This window comes from Nothoprocta perdicaria, unplaced genomic scaffold (genome assembly GCF_003342845.1).
Source record: "Nothoprocta perdicaria isolate Ctin4 unplaced genomic scaffold, notPer1 scaffold_3, whole genome shotgun sequence".
NCBI classification, from domain to species: Eukaryota; Metazoa; Chordata; class Aves; order Tinamiformes; family Tinamidae; genus Nothoprocta; species Nothoprocta perdicaria.
In genome coordinates this window covers 6,129,932-6,147,907 of record NW_020455532.1, presented here as the reverse complement: position 1 = coordinate 6,147,907, position 17,976 = coordinate 6,129,932, and the positions used below count along the sequence as shown (strand labels likewise).

The window sequence follows — 17,976 nt, the reverse complement described above, 5'->3', positions numbered from 1 at the left end:
AAAATACTTCATGTTGGTCTTAGCTGCAAGTTTTATAATGCAGCCAAGGTAGAACAATTAGTTTTCTATTAATTTCTATAATTTTACTTGCTTGTCACCATTAAGAAACATGAAACTTTCCTTAAGAATCCTATCAATGATATACTGAGATTGTGTCACCAATTTGTCTGCATTTCAAGGCTTTTTTTCATTTATTGCTCCAAACAAACAGACTTGCCTCTGGTGGTAATCTTTTACCTTCAGCACCAGAAGAGAAGCTGGCTTTCCTCCTTGTGAGAGGTGGGAATTATTTGCATAGGAATCTGTTTAAAGTCCTCAAATAGCACATAGTCCTGAGATTGCACATTTTCTATTACTACTACTAACAATTGCCATGCAGAGATAGGTCCCGATTTCACTTACCACTTAAAATATTCCCAATACTTTATTTTCAAACACACAATTAATTCCTTTTTTATAATATCTTCATGTCTGAGTTACATGAGAGCTGCTTCTTGGCCGTTTTTCCCCCTCCATAGATGTGCCTACAGCAGCAACGAACACTTCTCTGGTTTTACAGCTAACATATGATGTATGCGTGTGTCCGTCCTCACRCTCTAATCCAGCTCTGTCGTGCTTACCTGCTTTCCTTCTTTACTATGTTCCCCTTTCCCATAAAGGCAGCTTTACAGAAAGCAACTGCCTTTGGATTGAAATGAGATCTGAATGATTTCCAGATGGTAATTTTTGTGATCTGGATTAAAGGTTGTGGATATTTTTTGTTAGTTTTGTTTTTTTTCCTCTCCCATAATGCATATACAATTTATACACAGATCTTCTGTTTATTTAATTGTATACTGTGGTATATAGTGAAATGAGTGATTTTACTTTTCCTTTTTTTTTTCTTTATGTTATTTTGTCTTTCAGATATTTACACAGCAATTTGTCTGAAATGCCTAGAGTTTTATTGTTTGTTTTGCTATAACTTGATAACTAATTCTTCCAAGATTATTGTTTAAATTCTTTTTTTCTTTCTTGTAATAACTTAAGTAGAGAATTCCAGCAGATTCAGAAATCGGATATGCTTTGCTGCACTGAGGACATCTTGTCTGTAACTCTTAGATATACAAATATTGTTTAGACATGCTCTGTGTGTGTCATATTAGATGGTACAAAATGCAGGGTCAGCACAAACGGAGTCCTGGAGACGAGAGCGGTGCCGTTAAATAACGTTCCCTGTAGGGGAATGGCTTTGGACTCCTGTTAAAGCCAGCCTTTGAAATCCTATATCAATAAAATATTGCCATGGCAGGGAAGGTCAGTTTATGAAATGAGTACAAAAACTCGTATTCTTTTTGCTCTAACAGCAAGGGTAATTTCTACCAGTTGGCATARGATTCATTTCCTGTAACAGAAAGCAGGATTTCCTAAATTTGTTTCCTGTGCATGCTGCCATTTAGAGCTCTTGAAGTATCTTTATTCAGGTATCAGTTACAGCCTTGGGGCTCTGCAAGCGTGTCAGTTGTAGCCATACAGTAACTAACAGGGGAAATGAAATAGATATAATCTGATGGGAGATAAGAGYGCCTGGGATTCCCGGGCAAACAGTCTTTAACCCCCACAATGTCCCGCAGCTGCCAGGACATGAAAGGGTGCAGCGAGCGAGCAGCTTCTGCCTGTCGTCGGCCGCCCTAAATGGGACATTTGTCGAGCAGCTCATAACACAGAAGGATCAATTTGTCTCTTTAGAATGAAATTTATTAGTCGATATCCATTTCAGTGGTGGCTGGGGTAATTTAATTGTCAARTGAAGTTTGGGGGAGATGATGCCAAGCTGCGCTCGCCGCTCGGCTCCGCTGCGCCTGCCCCGGCTCCGGGAATGCAGCAAGGACGTGAATTATCTCTGCTCGTTGGTGAGCGAGGGGTCTCTGGATGTGCGAGGGGCTTCAAGCCTGCTCAAACCTTGTTCATTTAAGCTGTAAAAATATTTATTCATTGCGAATGTTCCTTCTGTTGTGCCTGGGAGCCTATACCATTTGCTTACCTGTTTAAGCGGTGCAGAGCAAACACAGTTTTGGACTGTCTAAAAATGTCCCCTCGTGCAAGGGTTCCCCAGCCTGCCACAACCAGGCTGCGCTTTGCTGCAGTCACTGGTTGCGGGCACAGGGGTGCTTTCTAGAGGCAAGGTCCTGTTGTGTCACATGTTGAATAGGGATGGCCATTGAAACGCTTTTAGTAGATCTGATAAACACTTCCAAATGGCATCACGTTTCCCCCGCAGTAGTTATTCATCGAGTACTACAGAGGCTGCAGAGGTGAGGGCACCAGCAGTGCTTCATCTGAGCTGCTGCTGGATGCTGCTCAGCTGGAGGGCCATCAGAGGCTGGAAGAAGTGCTGTGGGAGTTACAGACTGGCAAGTGGGGAGTTTTTCATTATCCCCCCCACCTTCTGCTTTTGGAGACTTAGTGCCATCCAACACAAGCAGCRTCGTGCAATGAAATGTGAGGTATATTGCGGGCATGTGACATAGCACGTGTTGTGAAGTCCTCTCCCGCTTGTTACTCTGCTCAAAGCTTTTCTTTTGGGAGATTTAAATACATCTTGACATGGGATTTAAATAAGATGCCCAACAGGGACAGGGAGAGGAGATGTTTGTCAAAGACTGTAGTAAAAGATGCTTTAATAGGCCAAGTTGGGAGCAGAGATTTGTCCATGCCCTGATTTAAGGGCATGGATGCTCAAACATCTAGTGCTGTGTGTGCTCAACAAATGCTCGTGTGACATCACGCTGTGAAGGACTCTCACCAATTATTTATTATCCAGAGTAGCAGAAGCATCTCTGCTCTGGAAAACTGCTAGGAGGAATTGCTAAATATGCACCTTCTTAGTCTAAGCGTGTTTTCAAGAAACCTTGGAGAAATATAAGCTTGGAAGATTCTATGACATTTGTTCTAACCTTTGAAAATATGTCTGCATATTAATATGTTAATATTAACAGACTTAAAGTTCTTTTAGAGAAAAGCCAAATCAACTATTTTCTGATGATTTAAGACTGTCTCAAGAAATAAAAAGTCCATTATAGGTCTGTCCATTAAACTGGAGCATGATAGAAATATCCTTTTTTTATTGAAGAATGTAAACTGGTAATGTCTTAGGGAAGGACACAAGAGATGATGAGATTAATCTGGAAGGTGACTTACTCTGMTGTATGTTAGTGTTTCTGGCTTTGATACTTGTAAATGCAGGGTTGAACGCAAAGTTTTTCATTTGAAGTTTCATAGAGAGCAATCTGAAGGAACACGGTCAGAAAGTAAGTGTTATTTATTTATACAGAATTTCCCAAACCTAAGTTTGGTATCTCCAGGTTTGTGCAGAGGGTGCCTCTGCCTTCCCTTGCCAAGGGGTTTCCCTTCGGGACCGTGTAGCTGACGGAGGGCAGGCAGTGACCAGAGCACGTGGGCACCAAGTGCACGACGAGGGACTGAGGCTCAATGTCCTCGCCCCGAAGCGGTCCGTTCTGTTGGGAGGTTTGGACTGGCCCCACGTGCTGTATTCCAAGCCACGGTTTGAGTGCTGGGGCTAAGCTGGTGTTTGGCTTTTCCTGCTCATGAATGTGAACAGCTTTAGCCTGTGATAAAGCACAAGTTTCAGAATAGGGTTACATATTAATGGTTTAGTCAAAGCATTACAGTAGCTGTTTCAAAGATTGCCAAGGTAAAGAAGTATTCAGCCCTGTGAGGAATAAACTGAATACTTCCTTGTGCTTTACAAGAAGTTAAATGCTACAAATAATTATGGTTATACAAATGGAAACAAAGATAAACAAACCTTTCAATGAGCCTACAAAGTGAGTAAGCCAGGAAACTAAAGCTTTTATTTATTTTTTTTACATACGTAGACACCTCTCGAGTGCTGAGTTGTCACGTGGCGCTCAGGGTTGGCCATGGACACCTGGTTCTCTTCCACCAACCTCTCTTCCTCCAGATGTGGTGATGCTCGTGGTGGCCTGTCCCATGGGTTTGGTGCTGGAGCTGCTGCCATGTTCGAGTTGGCTCCTCCACCAACGTTATTTTGCGTTTTGTGTTGTTCAGCTGACCAAAGTGGACGTGGTGGCCTGTGCCGTAGGTTGCACGGTCTGTAAACCCTTCCCTCGCCAGAGGGAAGCTCCATCAGGGCTGGGCCTTAGGGAAAACCCTTGGGAAAAATGCGCTGAAGGGATCACTTGTTCTCATCACATGATCGAGGTAGGAATTGGATCTGCTTCATCGTGCCCTTAGTGACTGAGGAACCTCTTTTGCAGCTCCAACCCGCTGTCCCTTCCCTCGTGGCGCTCCCTGCCCTGACCTCTGCCCGCAGCCCCAGCGGTCGCCTGACCTCTCGCCCTGCTTSCCTTTAGGTGGCCCTGGTGCAGTGGACGGAGAGCGTGGGCTTAACGCTGGTGGGCAGAGACCAGTCCTCTGTGCAGCTGAGGACACCGGGCGGCCAGATACTGAACTTCACCATCCTCCAGATCTTCCCCTTCACTTACGAGAGCAAACGGATGGGAATCATCGTTCGGGTGAGTGGCTGCAGAAACATCTCTGTGCATCTCCAGCAACCAGAGGGTGGGACAACTTGTCAGTAGCTCATGTCTCTTAAGAGACAACTTGTTCTCCTTGCCCATGTTGTGCCACACGTGCTGTTAGGTGTCCTGTGGCACCCCTCGTGCTGCACAGTCGGGCACTAGGGAAGGATCAAGTAATGCTGAGCAATGCAGTGCTTGTGTTCAACAGCAAGAATGAAGAACTTCAGTGTTAAAAGTGGATAAAAGTGGAGCYGTAATGGGTGCCTGGAGTACAACTTTTTGTCACTATGAATGGCAATCTGTGTTCAGCACAAACTGAAATGGCTAAAGCTCATGCACCTGTGCATTGCCAGCCTCCGTCTCCTGTTGCTCAGGGACAGAATGATTTTACATTTTGGAGCAGAGGCTGCAGGATGGTGCAGGAGGACAAATCTCTACCTGACGTTGTTTCATACTTTGAAATACTGATCTCTGCCCARAGGCAGGAGTGTTAGGTGAAGGGGGCTGTCAGGATGAGCTTGTGCAGAGTAACCAGAGTGTCAAATCTGGGTCTGGATCCCTGGAGAAGGGACTGAGTGTCTGTGAACACAGGGGGGTTCACAGAGGGAACATGCAGGTGTATTTTCTTCAGCTAGATTATTTTTTATTGTGAAAGCAACTTTAGACTTTTAAAGACTATTAGCAATAGAGGAGGGAAGATTAAGCAATTTCCATCTCTATTGCATAGCATAAGCTTATAGCCATATKCATGTAGCTTTCGGTGAGATAATGTTTTTTTAAAGGTGCTTTAAAAAGAAAAAAAAAAATGGGGGTGATGGGAGTGGATAACAATCTCAACAGTTGCACATTTCCTTAAACTGTGTTCATATGCTCAGCAGAGAAACAAATGCCCTGAACTTTATTTTAATCCATCTGGAAAACTGCAGAGGAGATGTTGCTGGGCATCTTTTTTTCTCTTTTTTTTTTCTCTTTTTTTTTCCTTCCTTCCTCATACAACAGTGTGACAAACGAGTGATTTGAAGGTGCTGTATTTTTCAAAAATAGATAGCTATATTCTTCCACTTTCAGAAGGAAAAGGTTTCTGATGTACATTTCTGTATTTGGCCTAGTGTTAATGATGGAAATGGTAAAACTCCCACTGGTGGTCACTGGGAGCTAAATCAGGCCCCAGATGATGAGCGTCTAAGACAGTGATTTTTCTTGTTAATAGGAGTATCAGCTCCTCTCTGTTGCRCTTGTTACCTGGGTATCTTTATTTTGCACCCAGTGAACTGCAACGAAACACAGAAACTGGCTGTCCCAGACCCTAGCTGGATGGCTGGGTATTAACTTGTCATGTTCCTCTTTGCTCTGAGATACTACCCTCAAGCAGATTTTTATTTAAAAAGAAAAGAAATCAGAAACTGACAAGTAAAGGTTTCTTTCATTAAATCTGCATATGCACGTGTAGTCATTCATGTTGATTCTCAGCTTGATTTCTTTAGCATATTTTCTAAAACTGTTTTGCCTGATTGTAAAAAGTAGAAATAACAGAAGGGAAAGCAGCATAAAGTAACTAGCCCAGCCGCAGGAGCAGTGAGCAGCCAGGGCAGGGAGGAACTGCAGAGCGAAACCACAGCCGGCACTCTGACATGCCGTAAGTAGAATGAAGATGGTAGCACTTCCTGCTCGGCCAGGCAGGTATCGCCCCTTCTTCTAACTTACCTTGTTTTGAGGCAGGCAGGAGCTGTTTAGCTCGTCTCATCAGGCTTCCTGCATGTGCTGGGTGGAGAAGTGCTGCAAGTGATGCACACAGCGAGCTCGGGGATACTGTTACTGCAGTCCTTGGTGGTGATGTCCATCTTCCCTGCTGGTCTGGAGCTGGTTTTRCAATATCTGCTTGTTGCAGGTGATCTGCTTCTTGGTAGCATCTTATCCAGTTCTCAGAAGTCTTGTTCCAGTGTGGCAGCCACTCTTTACATTCCTGTTTACTTATCTCCCTCTCAAAAGGAGGCCTGTTTGTTTGACCACAACGTTTTCCATTCTTCTTTCACTGCTCTTTTTCCCCTTACCCATATGGAATGGTCTTTGTTGCAATGTGCAGATAGTGCTATTGTCATATCTGGAATTGAGAGATGTCTTTGAACTATGGCCAGAATCAGGCCACGGTGGAAAAAGATGCCTCTCCGAAACAATATAACTGGCAAGTCTCTGGGCAGATTTATGGTGTGATCTTACCATAATATGAGAACGCACTAACCTCCTATTGAACTTGGTGAGAGGAAATGACTAATGCAAGGAGATAGCTGATACAGTATTTATATTGGACAAAAAGTCTAAACTATCTTAAGCCAGCTCTGCAGCACGGGAAGTGGAGTCTTTATTCRGTTTCCTACAGAGATGTTGTTAGACACTTTTTAATCAAATAATTCAGTAGATAAACCTTTACCTTTTGCCGCTGCCGCAAGGGTTATGTTTTATTTGAGCAGATTCTAGTTGTTTTGGTAGTTGCATGTATTTTAGCTGGGGGATGTGGGATGTGTGTGTATCAGTATACAAACACTGAGCATGCCACAAGACACTGAAAAAACATCCTGAAGTTCAATTATAAGATTCTTGCTCATAAAGATCTTTATGACTTTGGCAGGAATGCTCATCAAAGGACCTTGGCTATCCTTGTCTCCTTCTGAATTTCGTTATTGAAGACATTTTTTACATGTYTAGTACCTGTATCAGGTGCTGCCTCTCCCAGCTGTGTGTGGAAGCTCTTTTCTCTTTGTCAGAGGCTTTTGGGCTTTTACCTCTACTCAAATTCTTCACAGGGGAGAATTTTCACTGGTGGTTTCTGCAATGACAGGTTGACAAGTATATTAAATAGTTTAAAAATAAAAATGTTCAYAGCACTTTTAAATATATTTTTTTCCCCCTGTTCACAGATATCTATTTGCAGACCTTCCTGGGCATTTTGGTTTTGCGTGCTAAGTTTATTTGCTTCCTATCCCTGGTGGTTATCTCCTTTTACAGAGCAGTTTGTTCCTTACTCATTGTTTTGTCTCCTTTGAGGAAATTGCCAGGGTTTCCATTAGCTTGTAATGCTAATAGCTGTGACCTCCTTAGGTATCTGTCTGGTTGGAAGGGATTTTTTAATTTGTGGTAATGTAAATATGCCTTGCTTGCAGCCTGCAAATGACTTGTATCAGATAAGGCAGGCAGCAACCTAACCTTTCTGTGGCAAGCTTAAACCCTTATTGTGCTTCTAACAGAAAGGTAAATTAGAGTGYTTTCTGCCCTGCTAAGCTTCATGTGTCTGTTGTGTTGTTTTGGGAAGGTATAAAGTTTGAAGTCAGATTTTTGGAGTGCTAGGTGGTTCTTCCAAAGGCAAATGCTGTCAGAAGTGAGAGGTGTCTGCCTGCGGATCATGAGTTGCTGATTCAGAGCTGATCATCTCTAAAGCATGAATTCCTGCTGTGAGTAACCAAACTGCAATTGAGAAGGCATCTCCTTGTGGCCACGAGACAGGACACTGAGCTAGGTGGACCTTTAGCCTGACCTAATATAGTTGTCTTTTTATGACTCGTGCAGAAAAATCTCATGTCCTAGCTTGCCAAGCCAAAACGTGCTGATCTGGTGCCCAGCTTTGATGCTTTTGCTTTCTTCTTCAGGATGAGTCAACAGGCGAGATCACTTTCTACATGAAGGGGGCCGATGTGGTCATGGCTGGCATCGTGCAGTACAATGACTGGCTGGAAGAAGAGGTATGGAAACCCACGGAGAGGGAGGATTTCTTGGGCAAGAGCTTTTCCTGTGCAAGGGTGACATGTGCAAAACTACTGATGTTAACATACTGGGATGGATGTACCTGTTAAAACATCTGCAAGCTGAAAGATCATTGATACAACAATACATTGGATTAGCAGTCAAACATATGTGCAGTCATACTCCCTTTTAAAGCAGGGCAGGTGGCAATTTCGATACATTTAATGCAGCATAATTCCCATAGGTGAAATGAATTTTGCTTAAAATTGCCTGGCTTTCAAAATTTATTATGRGACTGATACTGCATTTGGATTTATTTTAAACTGAAGGGTCTGTTTAATTTCAAAACTACATTTGGTAGCTTTCTGCTGGGGTGATGTGTCTGCCCATTTAGCTATGACGTTGATGCAGACTTCATAGTAGGAACTTCCATTACTGATTTTCTACCCTGTGTTCATAGAGATAATATATTAGTCTTGTTTTAAAGATTTTTATGGCCAAAGATTGTAGGTCTTCAAGTCAAAGGCTTGCGTCCTTTCACTTACAGTCAGAGAAAATGAAATTAATGGAGTAGTTTTGCTATACTGATAGGGACATTTTTGTTTCTGATCACTGGGGTAGATCACTAACCCTTTCAGATCTCCTTCTTTTTTTCCCCCATGAGTTTATTGTGCACTTTATCAGATAGRCTCAAAGAGGTTGCTCAAATGGGACGGTTATTTTCTTAACCTGCTATCTGATATGGCGTATCTGATATGGCGATCTCTGCAAGGCTGTGCATAAATCATCTTCCTCGAAAAGCCGTTTATGGTCTGCAGCGCGRTTCCTCTTTGCAGTGCGGTAACATGGCAAGGGAAGGCCTGAGGGTTCTTGTGGTGGCCAAGAAGTCTCTGACCGAGGAGCAGTATCAGGACTTTGAAGTGAGTTTTTGTTTGTTTTGTTTCTCTCTTGTTTTTAAACAATTACTGAAGTGGTTCTTTGACCTCTCATGATAATACAGCCTCTCATCTTCCTTCTCCTTATGGCAGAACTGTCGTTCTTAAACATCTTGCGTTCATTTAATCAAAGCACTGTTTTGAGCGATATRTAAGAAACTGGACACTATCCAGGACCCTCTAAAACAGTTCAGGAATCTTCCCTTATTGTCCTTAGTGGTTATAAAGTTACAAATTATAAATTCACTCTTTGTTAGTCAATTTGTATTTTGAGGGGGAGATGAACTGGCTTTTAATTTTTATGTTTGCCTCTATGGAAACTGCAACCCCCCTGGATATAACCCAGCCAGGCTTCATAGGAATAGAGACTTTGTGCTTGTGGTTGGCTATGTGGGACCCCAAGCACAGCATGAATTTATTTACCCCAGGTAGGCAGAATTCAGAGGAGAATTGCTTGGTTGAATGCAGAAATATGATGGCTAACATGTTTATTGTCTTTGCTGGTGGGAAAAGTGCTAGTCATGAAAGCCACCGATAGACCTGTAGTGTGAGGGAGTCRTTTCCAGGCTTTCTGCAGGTGTCCCTTCAGTAACTGTTGTGCACTTTGTGCACTAGGACACAGTGTGCATTGACTGTCCAGCTAGTTCAGGATAGGGACAAAGTACCCCAAACTTCCTCAAATATTTTTAGCTTTGTTCTGTAACTCGCAGCGAGTGTTCCCGGGGCATTACAGGTGCCACCCTTGGGAATGGGGAGACTTGGGTGGTGCTGATGGTTAACCCTGTGCTCCACAGCAATAGAGAGAGGCTGCTTGAACTGCGAGCGTGTCTCTGCTCTGTCCTCAGGCTCGCTACGTGCAGGCGAAGCTGAGTGTGCACGATCGCTCGCTGAAGGTGGCCACGGTGATTGAGAGCCTAGAGATGGAGATGGAGCTGCTGTGCCTCACCGGAGTGGAGGATCAGCTGCAGACGGATGTCCGACCTACTCTGGAGACGCTAAGAAATGCTGGCATTAAGGTCTGCTTTTGCATAAGCTTTTCAAGTGGTTCAAGTGGTTGCATAAAATGAAACCTAGTTAGATCTATCCTGTCCCCTGACTGCAAGTTCTCATGCCGAGGTTGAAGCACCAGCTYTGCCTGTGAATGTGTTGGAGCAGCCGCCAGAGGGGGCCTGAGCCAAAAGAATGAGGAGCGGGGAGGCTTTTGTCCAGCTTTCCAGCCTTCTGCCTCCGAGTCTCCAACACCTWTAGTCCGAGCTGTGGGTACTGGTGAAGAACCAGGCATATTTCCTGCTTAATATTCCCCACTAAAAATTTGCCAGTCAGGTCATGGATTTGCAAAAGGAAAATAAGGCACAAAATGCTCTGAGGTGGACAAGAAAGAGGTAAATGCTTCTGGCTGTGGATTCTCCATTTGGAATCTGAAAGTGAGCAGAATCCTGAGCCACGCTACGGATGCAAAAGCAGGGCTGTTGTCTAGGGTGGGATAGGAAACAGAATCCAAATCTTTGCACGGGCTTCCAGAAGCGCTTTCTGTTTGTAGCCATCCCTATGGATAGCAGGGATTTCAGYGGGGAAGTGAGGGAAGCAGGCGGCTCCTTGGCACTGTCCCAGCCTCGTGCTCAGAGGCGGGTTCGTTTTTTCTCGCTGCCTCGGCCGGGCGCGACTCTCGCTCGCTCGCGCTGCCGTCCTCGGCCATCACCGTGTGTCCAGCAGGGAACTGCATGCAAGAGGTGAATCCACGCTGAAAGCAGCCCTATAATTTGTTACAGGAACCATCTTGTTGAGATCAAGTCTTCCAACCTCAGATTATTAAACAAATAGCTGTCGTCTTTCGTTTGTTTGTATGGGTTTTTGTTGTTTCTTTTTCTTTTATTTTTCTTTTCTCTTTAAGTTTGCTTAAATATTGTTGGGTGTTGTCCTAGAAGAATAAATACAGCAATGGAAAAACAAAACAAACTCTGATATATTTAAACTACTGAGGGAATTCCCTGCCAGATTGGAGGAGTATGGCTGCTGACACGGCTCTCTAATGCTCCCCACCCGAAGCACAAAATAAAAGGAGCAGTGTGTATGAAAACAGCCAGGTCTGTTCCAGGCGCACACATCAGCAGTGAGCTAACCTGGTTGCATCATCCACATTTCAAGCAGGGCCATGAGGGATCTCTGCAGCACGGTCTGCTTATTTCTGCCTGCAAGAAATAGCTGGGATGGGACACATTAACACACGCGGACACATTCCTTGGCTTGCARTTTGTGGAGTTTATCAGCAGCATCTTGAAATGTTGCAGGTGGAAAAATGTTTCACATAGTTGGTGATGTCGTTACATTTCAGTTTGTCATCTCTGTTGCCTCTAAAAGATCTGTTTTCTTTCATACATGAGAATTGGTTGTCCATTTTAAAAACAGAACTTCCTTTAAAAAGTTCAAAATGTGTATATATTTTAAGAATCCTTTTATGTGCCTGAACTGGCAGGTTATACTTCCAGATGTCCTGAAGGTGTGGTTGGTAAGTTTTGCATTTAATATTTTGAACACTTTTTTCAGGTGTGGATGCTGACAGGGGATAAGTTGGAGACAGCCACGTGTACAGCAAAGAATGCACATTTGGTGACAAGAACCCAGGACATCCATATATTCCGACTAGTAAGTAAAGCACATGTATCTCTCTCTCAAGATTTGCTCCAAGCACAGAATTTGGGGACAGGAGGGATACTGAGATTGTAACCATAGCCCAGAAGTAGACCAGTAGACCATGTTTTTTTGACCCAAATTTGGGTTTTTGTTTATCTGGCTGTAATCAACTAGCAAAACGTGCTACCTGCTCACACCACTCTYGCTCCTTTTGGGGCTGCTTTGTTTCCTTTTTTTCACCTCAACCCAGTCCTTCCACAGTTGCCATGTTCTCTTCCAGGTGACTAACCGTGGAGAAGCCCACCTGGAGCTGAACGCCTTCCGCCGCAAACACGACTGCGCGCTTGTTATTTCTGGTGACTCACTAGAGGTAACCTCCAAACCCTCCCGACTCTTGGTGAACGCAGCCTCAAAACACTATGGCCAAATTTGGCTTTTTAAAGGAATATTTGTAGCACAAATAAGCAGTGACACTTCTGCTCTCTGTTAATAGGTGTGTCTGAAATACTACGAGTATGAGTTCATGGAGCTGGCTTGCCAGTGCCCTGCCGTGGTGTGCTGCAGATGTGCCCCGACACAGAAGGCTCAGATTGTGCGCTTGCTCCAGGAAAGAACTGGCAAACTCACCTGTGCCGTAGGTGAGAGCCTCGCTCAGGAGGTGGCAAGGCCTCCGCTAGCATCTCCTCGGGCTCGCTCTTGTTTACGTATTAGGCAAAGAATGTTTGATTTCATGTGTATGTGGGCATTATAGTTATGCCTAATACAGAAAGATAGAAGAATGTTTTAAGCATGTAAACTGTTTGGTTTCTCTCTCTCTCTTTTTTTTTTTTTTTTTTTTTCCCTTTTCTTTTAAGGGCTGACTTCTGGCAGCTTAAGCTTGCAAGCAATTAGAGTTTGAAGCTAAAAAGAGATTTATGGGATTGTTTTTGGTTTTTATTTTTTGTTTTTTTTTATTAGCCAACTGCATAGTAAGAAATTTATTATGCTTATTTTGAAACTAGGACATGCCTTCAACTTAACTAGTAAAGGTTAAGGGACTCTGTGTGTCATCTTTATTTTTTTTGTTTGTCCATGAGTGAATGGTCCTGGGTCTTTTATAACACCTTGAAATGCTGAACTGTTGTTGTTGTTTTGGTTTTTTTGCTTTTTTATTTTTTTTTTTTTAGAGTGGTTGAAAAGATGAAGTTTAGCTCATCTGAAGTTTAGTTTGATGACAGGCATAAATATATGGGATGCTATCTTCGCAAAACGTTTAAACTTGATAAAGGAAGGTGTCATTACTAATATGTGAGGTTTATTTCAGCACTGCAAATAAAACAGTATACCCTACAAACCAGACTAGGTGGTCAGCAGCTTTGAGCTGCCCTATAAAAAGCTGCTTAAAGAAGTTAATTTCCTAATTTCTATTTAAAGTCTCACATTTGTTATTGGGTTTAATGTTTCTTCTACCATTATGGTCTGATGCAGAGGCCTTCGATGGGACTGCGAGTTGCCCATGTTTAACTSCCAATGTCCTTTACCTGTGCTCTGCCCCACAGGGGATGGAGGGAACGACGTCAGCATGATCCAGGAGGCCGACTGTGGTGTTGGTGTTGAAGGAAAGGTGGGATTATCTTGCACTTGATCACACCTATATGGCACTTTAGAAGTGGGTTTGCTAGCTACACTTAAGTGAATCCTCAGAAATTCATGCAAGAAGAAGGAACTACCAGACCATATGCTTTAACATAAAAAAAACAATGCAACTGTAAACTAGGCTACTGTTTAGTTGATCTCAAGGTCATTATTTAGTCTTGGAAGATTCCCTGATTTTGGACCTTCTTTTCATGATGTGCCAAATGATGGAACTGTAATTGTTCTGATAACATACTTAGTACAGGTACGATTTAAGAACTGGTTTTATTAGCGTCGAAAGCAACCCCAAAGTTAGAACTTGGGTTTGTGCATGGAGCTCCTTGGAACACAAGGACAGGGTTTGGAGGCCATGCAGAGATGCTGCTTGCAGTGAGCCAAAGCATTCCAAATGAGTGAACTTTTGAGCCTGAAAATTTGTGTTTAAACTGGACTTTATCATGGTAACATGCGTGTTGTGAATCATAATGCAGAGCGTTAGTTGTTTAGAGTCTGAGGCCAGGGATCAAATGGGAATTCTTTCCATAGTTTTGCTCTTTACTGAAGAACCTTGGTGACAGGCAGAAGTACTGAGGTAATGCTGTCCTCCACCTAATGCAGTGTAAATTTTCTTGGAAATTCTGTCCATGGTAGCAAAATAATAGCATGGTATTTCTTTGTTTTCAGTAATGAAAATGATCTCATTGTGCTTTTACTTACTCTTGTACATAGGAAGGAAAACAGGCTTCACTTGCAGCAGATTTCTCTATTACTCAGTTCAAACATCTGGGCCGTTTACTAATGGTGCATGGAAGGAACAGTTACAAAAGGTCGGCAGCTCTCAGCCAGTTTGTAATCCACAGGAGCTTGTGCATCAGCACAATGCAGGTAAATGGGACATTTCATATGGGYTTTTCCAATGGGGAGGTGAAAAAAGCATTAAAAAGCAAAGATTCTGCCTTTCAAATCAGGTGCGACTGTTTCTTCTTGAAATGTTCACGAGTTGGAACTTTAGATTGTTAGTTTGATCTGAAAACATGCAAGAAGGTTCTTGGTTCAGGACCAACATCAGCAACTTTCTCAAARCTGGGCAAACACAATTTTGCCTTAGAAAATACTGCGGTGATGTAGCATGTTTATTGCTGTTGTTCAGTGATGTTATGAAACACCTAATTGTATAGCAGGGCAATGTTTGTAAAAGAACAAGTGCCTTTCTTACAGGTACGTTTTAAGTTAGGTCCTCAAGCAAGGAGACTGCTTTAGCAACCGTCTGAAGAGGACCTGGCTCGGGCCCCGATGAGGTTGCCGAAGCCGCGGTCCAGCTTGGGGAGGAGTGTTCCCGGGAGCTGTGCCGGGAAGGTGCTTCAAGCACATACTGACTTTCCCAAGTGCTCATACAGCAACGTGAAAGCAGTCTGTTCCTCTGCATTTCAAAAGGAACCTGAGAAACAGATGTAGGATTTACCAAATTTCAAGCCCTGCTGGTGTGCAGAGCCCCAGTGTAGCACAAACGCAATTGCCAGTTGGCAGGGAAAGGTTAAGGACATTTTAGGAGGTTTGAGCCAAATTCCATTCTTAGCTGTGTTCACTTTAGTGAAAGATACAGTTAAGGACAGAAGTTGCTCTCTGGGAGTTGTTTCTACACCATAGTGTACTAATAAATACATTCTTTCAGAACTCTAAGACTTTTCAGTAAAATATGTTTGAGAAGTCTGGTTATTCCCTCTCCCCTTTTTAGTATAACTATGTTGGAGAAGGATGAGTAGCAACAAAAGGTTCGAACTCAGGAGACAGTCTAGGCTGCTCTGAGACACACATCTGGAAAAAAAAAAAAAAAGTAATTTCAATATCTGTCCAGAATTTATTCTTTAATGCTTTGGAGTTTGTGTTAGTGGGTGCTCATTCTTTTTACATTCTGAAAACATTATCTGAGGGTGAGGTGCAAGTAAATATGCACCTGACCTTCACAACATCTGCATGGCTTTGATCAAGTCAGTGGCCTTTGGAGGAAACTCTTTAAGTTCTTTTTCATGGAATTGAAGTTTTCCATGTTCATTTCTCCAGTGTTTGCCATTAAACATAGCTTTCATCCATGGTTTGCGTAGGAATTAAAAGAGATGATATTACATTCTTCTGTCTTCATTCCAGGGATTTGGCGATCCCACTGCAAGTACTTTCCAGTTTGAACAGAATATATTTTTCAGCTGTAACTTGTACTGCAGTACCTCATGCCTGAAATGCCTTTTTTTTTCTTCTTTTTTCCTTCTTTTCTAGGCTGTTTTCTCATCAGTATTTTATTTTGCTTCAGTTCCTCTCTACCAGGGCTTTCTCATCATTGGGTAAGAGCTCTTCTTTTATTAGTAGTGTGCAAAGCCTATGCATAATGAATAGATTTTGGCTGCTTGTCATGCAGGGCATGCCTGGCTCGGCTCTAGGCGTTTCACATGCTGCTTGGGAGGGTAGGTGTGATCCTTGTCTCTGCTTGACACAGAGGAGCACGATGAAGACACCAAGGCAGTGCAAACCCTTCTAGCAGCCTTCCCAAAAGGAATTGGTCTGGTTCGGAATAGCAGAGAGTAACAGGAAGCTGCTCTTCCAGGAAGAGGTCCTGGTGAGGGCATCCCGCAGCCTCTTGCTCCCAGCTGYGCTCACCCCAAACACCTTCACCTGGACTTGTCAACAGGAGCAGTGACTGCAGTGTAAAGTACACTGGTATTTCACTTGCAGTCACATAGTTTCATATGCTGTCAAGCACATAGTTAATTTTAAAAAGAAAAGGCACAACAAATTCATCCCTGCGCCCTTCTCACTGAAACAGCATCCTGAGCCTGAACTGTGGAGCAGCATTTGGGGTGGGATGGGTCTGTTACAGACTCCTTAATAAACGTTGCAATGCCTGAGTCRGTCATCCAGCTCTGAATGTTTCTAATCAAAAGCTATTCACAAAACAAATATTGTAGGTTTTTCCTATATGCAAAGCTGTGGTGTGATGAATTTGCAAATTTTTACAGTATACATTGTTTAAGATTTAGAGAGTACTCTTTCATTTTTATAGGTGTGTGTTTCTGTTTGCTCATCTAATCCTTAGATCATTTAGWGGTTTTTCACCTCCTTCCCAGGTACTCTACAATTTACACGATGTTTCCAGTGTTCTCTCTAGTCTTGGACAAAGATGTTAAGTCTGAAGTTGCAATGTTGTACCCAGAGCTCTACAAAGATCTTCTTAAGGTTTGGAAGATTCTTGGGCTTTTTTGTTTTGGTTTAAGATACTTGCCTTGATTTGGATTTTTTCTAGAGAAAGTTGAATATATTATCTGTAGATATGGAATTTTATCACACATTTTTCAACCAAAATTCTTTTGAAGGCAAACATGAGCTAACAGATACAAATTGATTCTCTTACAGTTTGTTGCTGAATGATGCATGAAATAMAATTTATTAGAAACGTCTGGGAAATAGAAGTTTTGATCTGTGGATTATTCTAAGGATTTAATATTACCAGTTTGTTCCAAAATAAAGGGGGAGGAGAAACTCAGACATTTGGCACTATCCTAAAGCCAGAAAAGAAGTACAGGGGAACTCTTCAAAACCTGCCTTGATGCACCCCTGTGCCACATGCTCTAGATGTCCCTGCTGGAGCAGGAGGATTGAACTAGATGATCTCTAGAAGTCCCTTCCAAACTCAACTGTTCTCCTCATCAACRAACTGTTGATGAGGAGAAAGGTTGTCACCTGGATGCAGGAATGAAAATCTGATTTATGGATGATCTAAATGGATCTAAAGACCTTTTTATGTGCCCTTTTTTGTTGGATTAGCATGCAAGAGGTGGGTTTTTTTCCTTAAAAAAAAGAAAAATGTATTTAATATTTGCCATAGAAATATCAGGAAGGTAGACTTTGTCCTTGGTGCATTTTGGTTTTCTGGTTTCAGTGCTGTTTTCTCCCTACTCCSACTCCCCCTGGAAAAATTTTTGAGTAACTGGGGTATGTGCCTTGGGAACATCTTTCTTAATTGAAGGAAAGGGTGGACTGAGTCTTCAACAGATCCTTCCCTCAAGGATTTCTGTTAAACAGATCCTTTCAGAACCAAAGCCTATTTTTCCAACAGCCTGAATAAGTCTCCATCTGGTTTCACTTGCATGTTGTCTCTGATGTCATAAACCACTAATTCTCCAACCATCCTTAGGCCTGGTTGAAACAGAGGGTTTTTTTTTTTTTTTTTTGTACTGGTAAAGCTCTGTTGGCTGGAGATGCTTTTTTTTAAAACCTGTCTGCCTCCAATATGATGTGATTTGTGTGCATGTGTATAGAAATATAATATTAATGTGTACATATATATGTGCATACACATATGCGTGCACATAATTCACAGCACAATGATGAGGCTCATGAGACATCTTTATATTGAATTAATTGTGTGTGCAGTAAGGAAGAGGTTGTACTGTACTGCACAAGCAGCAAGCATCTGAAGTCCCAGGCCTCCTTCGTGCAGCATGAAAAATGAGAATAAAGAGACAATG

General features: G+C 42.6%; 1 protein-coding gene across 1 annotated transcript in view; it reads left to right on the top strand.

The window, feature by feature from the left end:
* ATP9A (ATPase phospholipid transporting 9A (putative)) overlaps positions 1-17,976 on the top strand; it is a 52,930-nt gene that overhangs the window by 27,922 nt on the left and 7,032 nt on the right. The window contains exons 15-25 of the mRNA XM_026041921.1: positions 4,377-4,538; positions 8,186-8,278; positions 9,116-9,199; positions 10,060-10,230; positions 11,759-11,857; positions 12,126-12,215; positions 12,339-12,483; positions 13,384-13,448; positions 14,189-14,344; positions 15,731-15,795; positions 16,576-16,684. Coding sequence (XP_025897706.1) covers positions 4,377-4,538; positions 8,186-8,278; positions 9,116-9,199; positions 10,060-10,230; positions 11,759-11,857; positions 12,126-12,215; positions 12,339-12,483; positions 13,384-13,448; positions 14,189-14,344; positions 15,731-15,795; positions 16,576-16,684 — 1,239 coding nt within the window. The remainder of the gene's footprint in view (positions 1-4,376; positions 4,539-8,185; positions 8,279-9,115; positions 9,200-10,059; positions 10,231-11,758; positions 11,858-12,125; positions 12,216-12,338; positions 12,484-13,383; positions 13,449-14,188; positions 14,345-15,730; positions 15,796-16,575; positions 16,685-17,976) is intronic.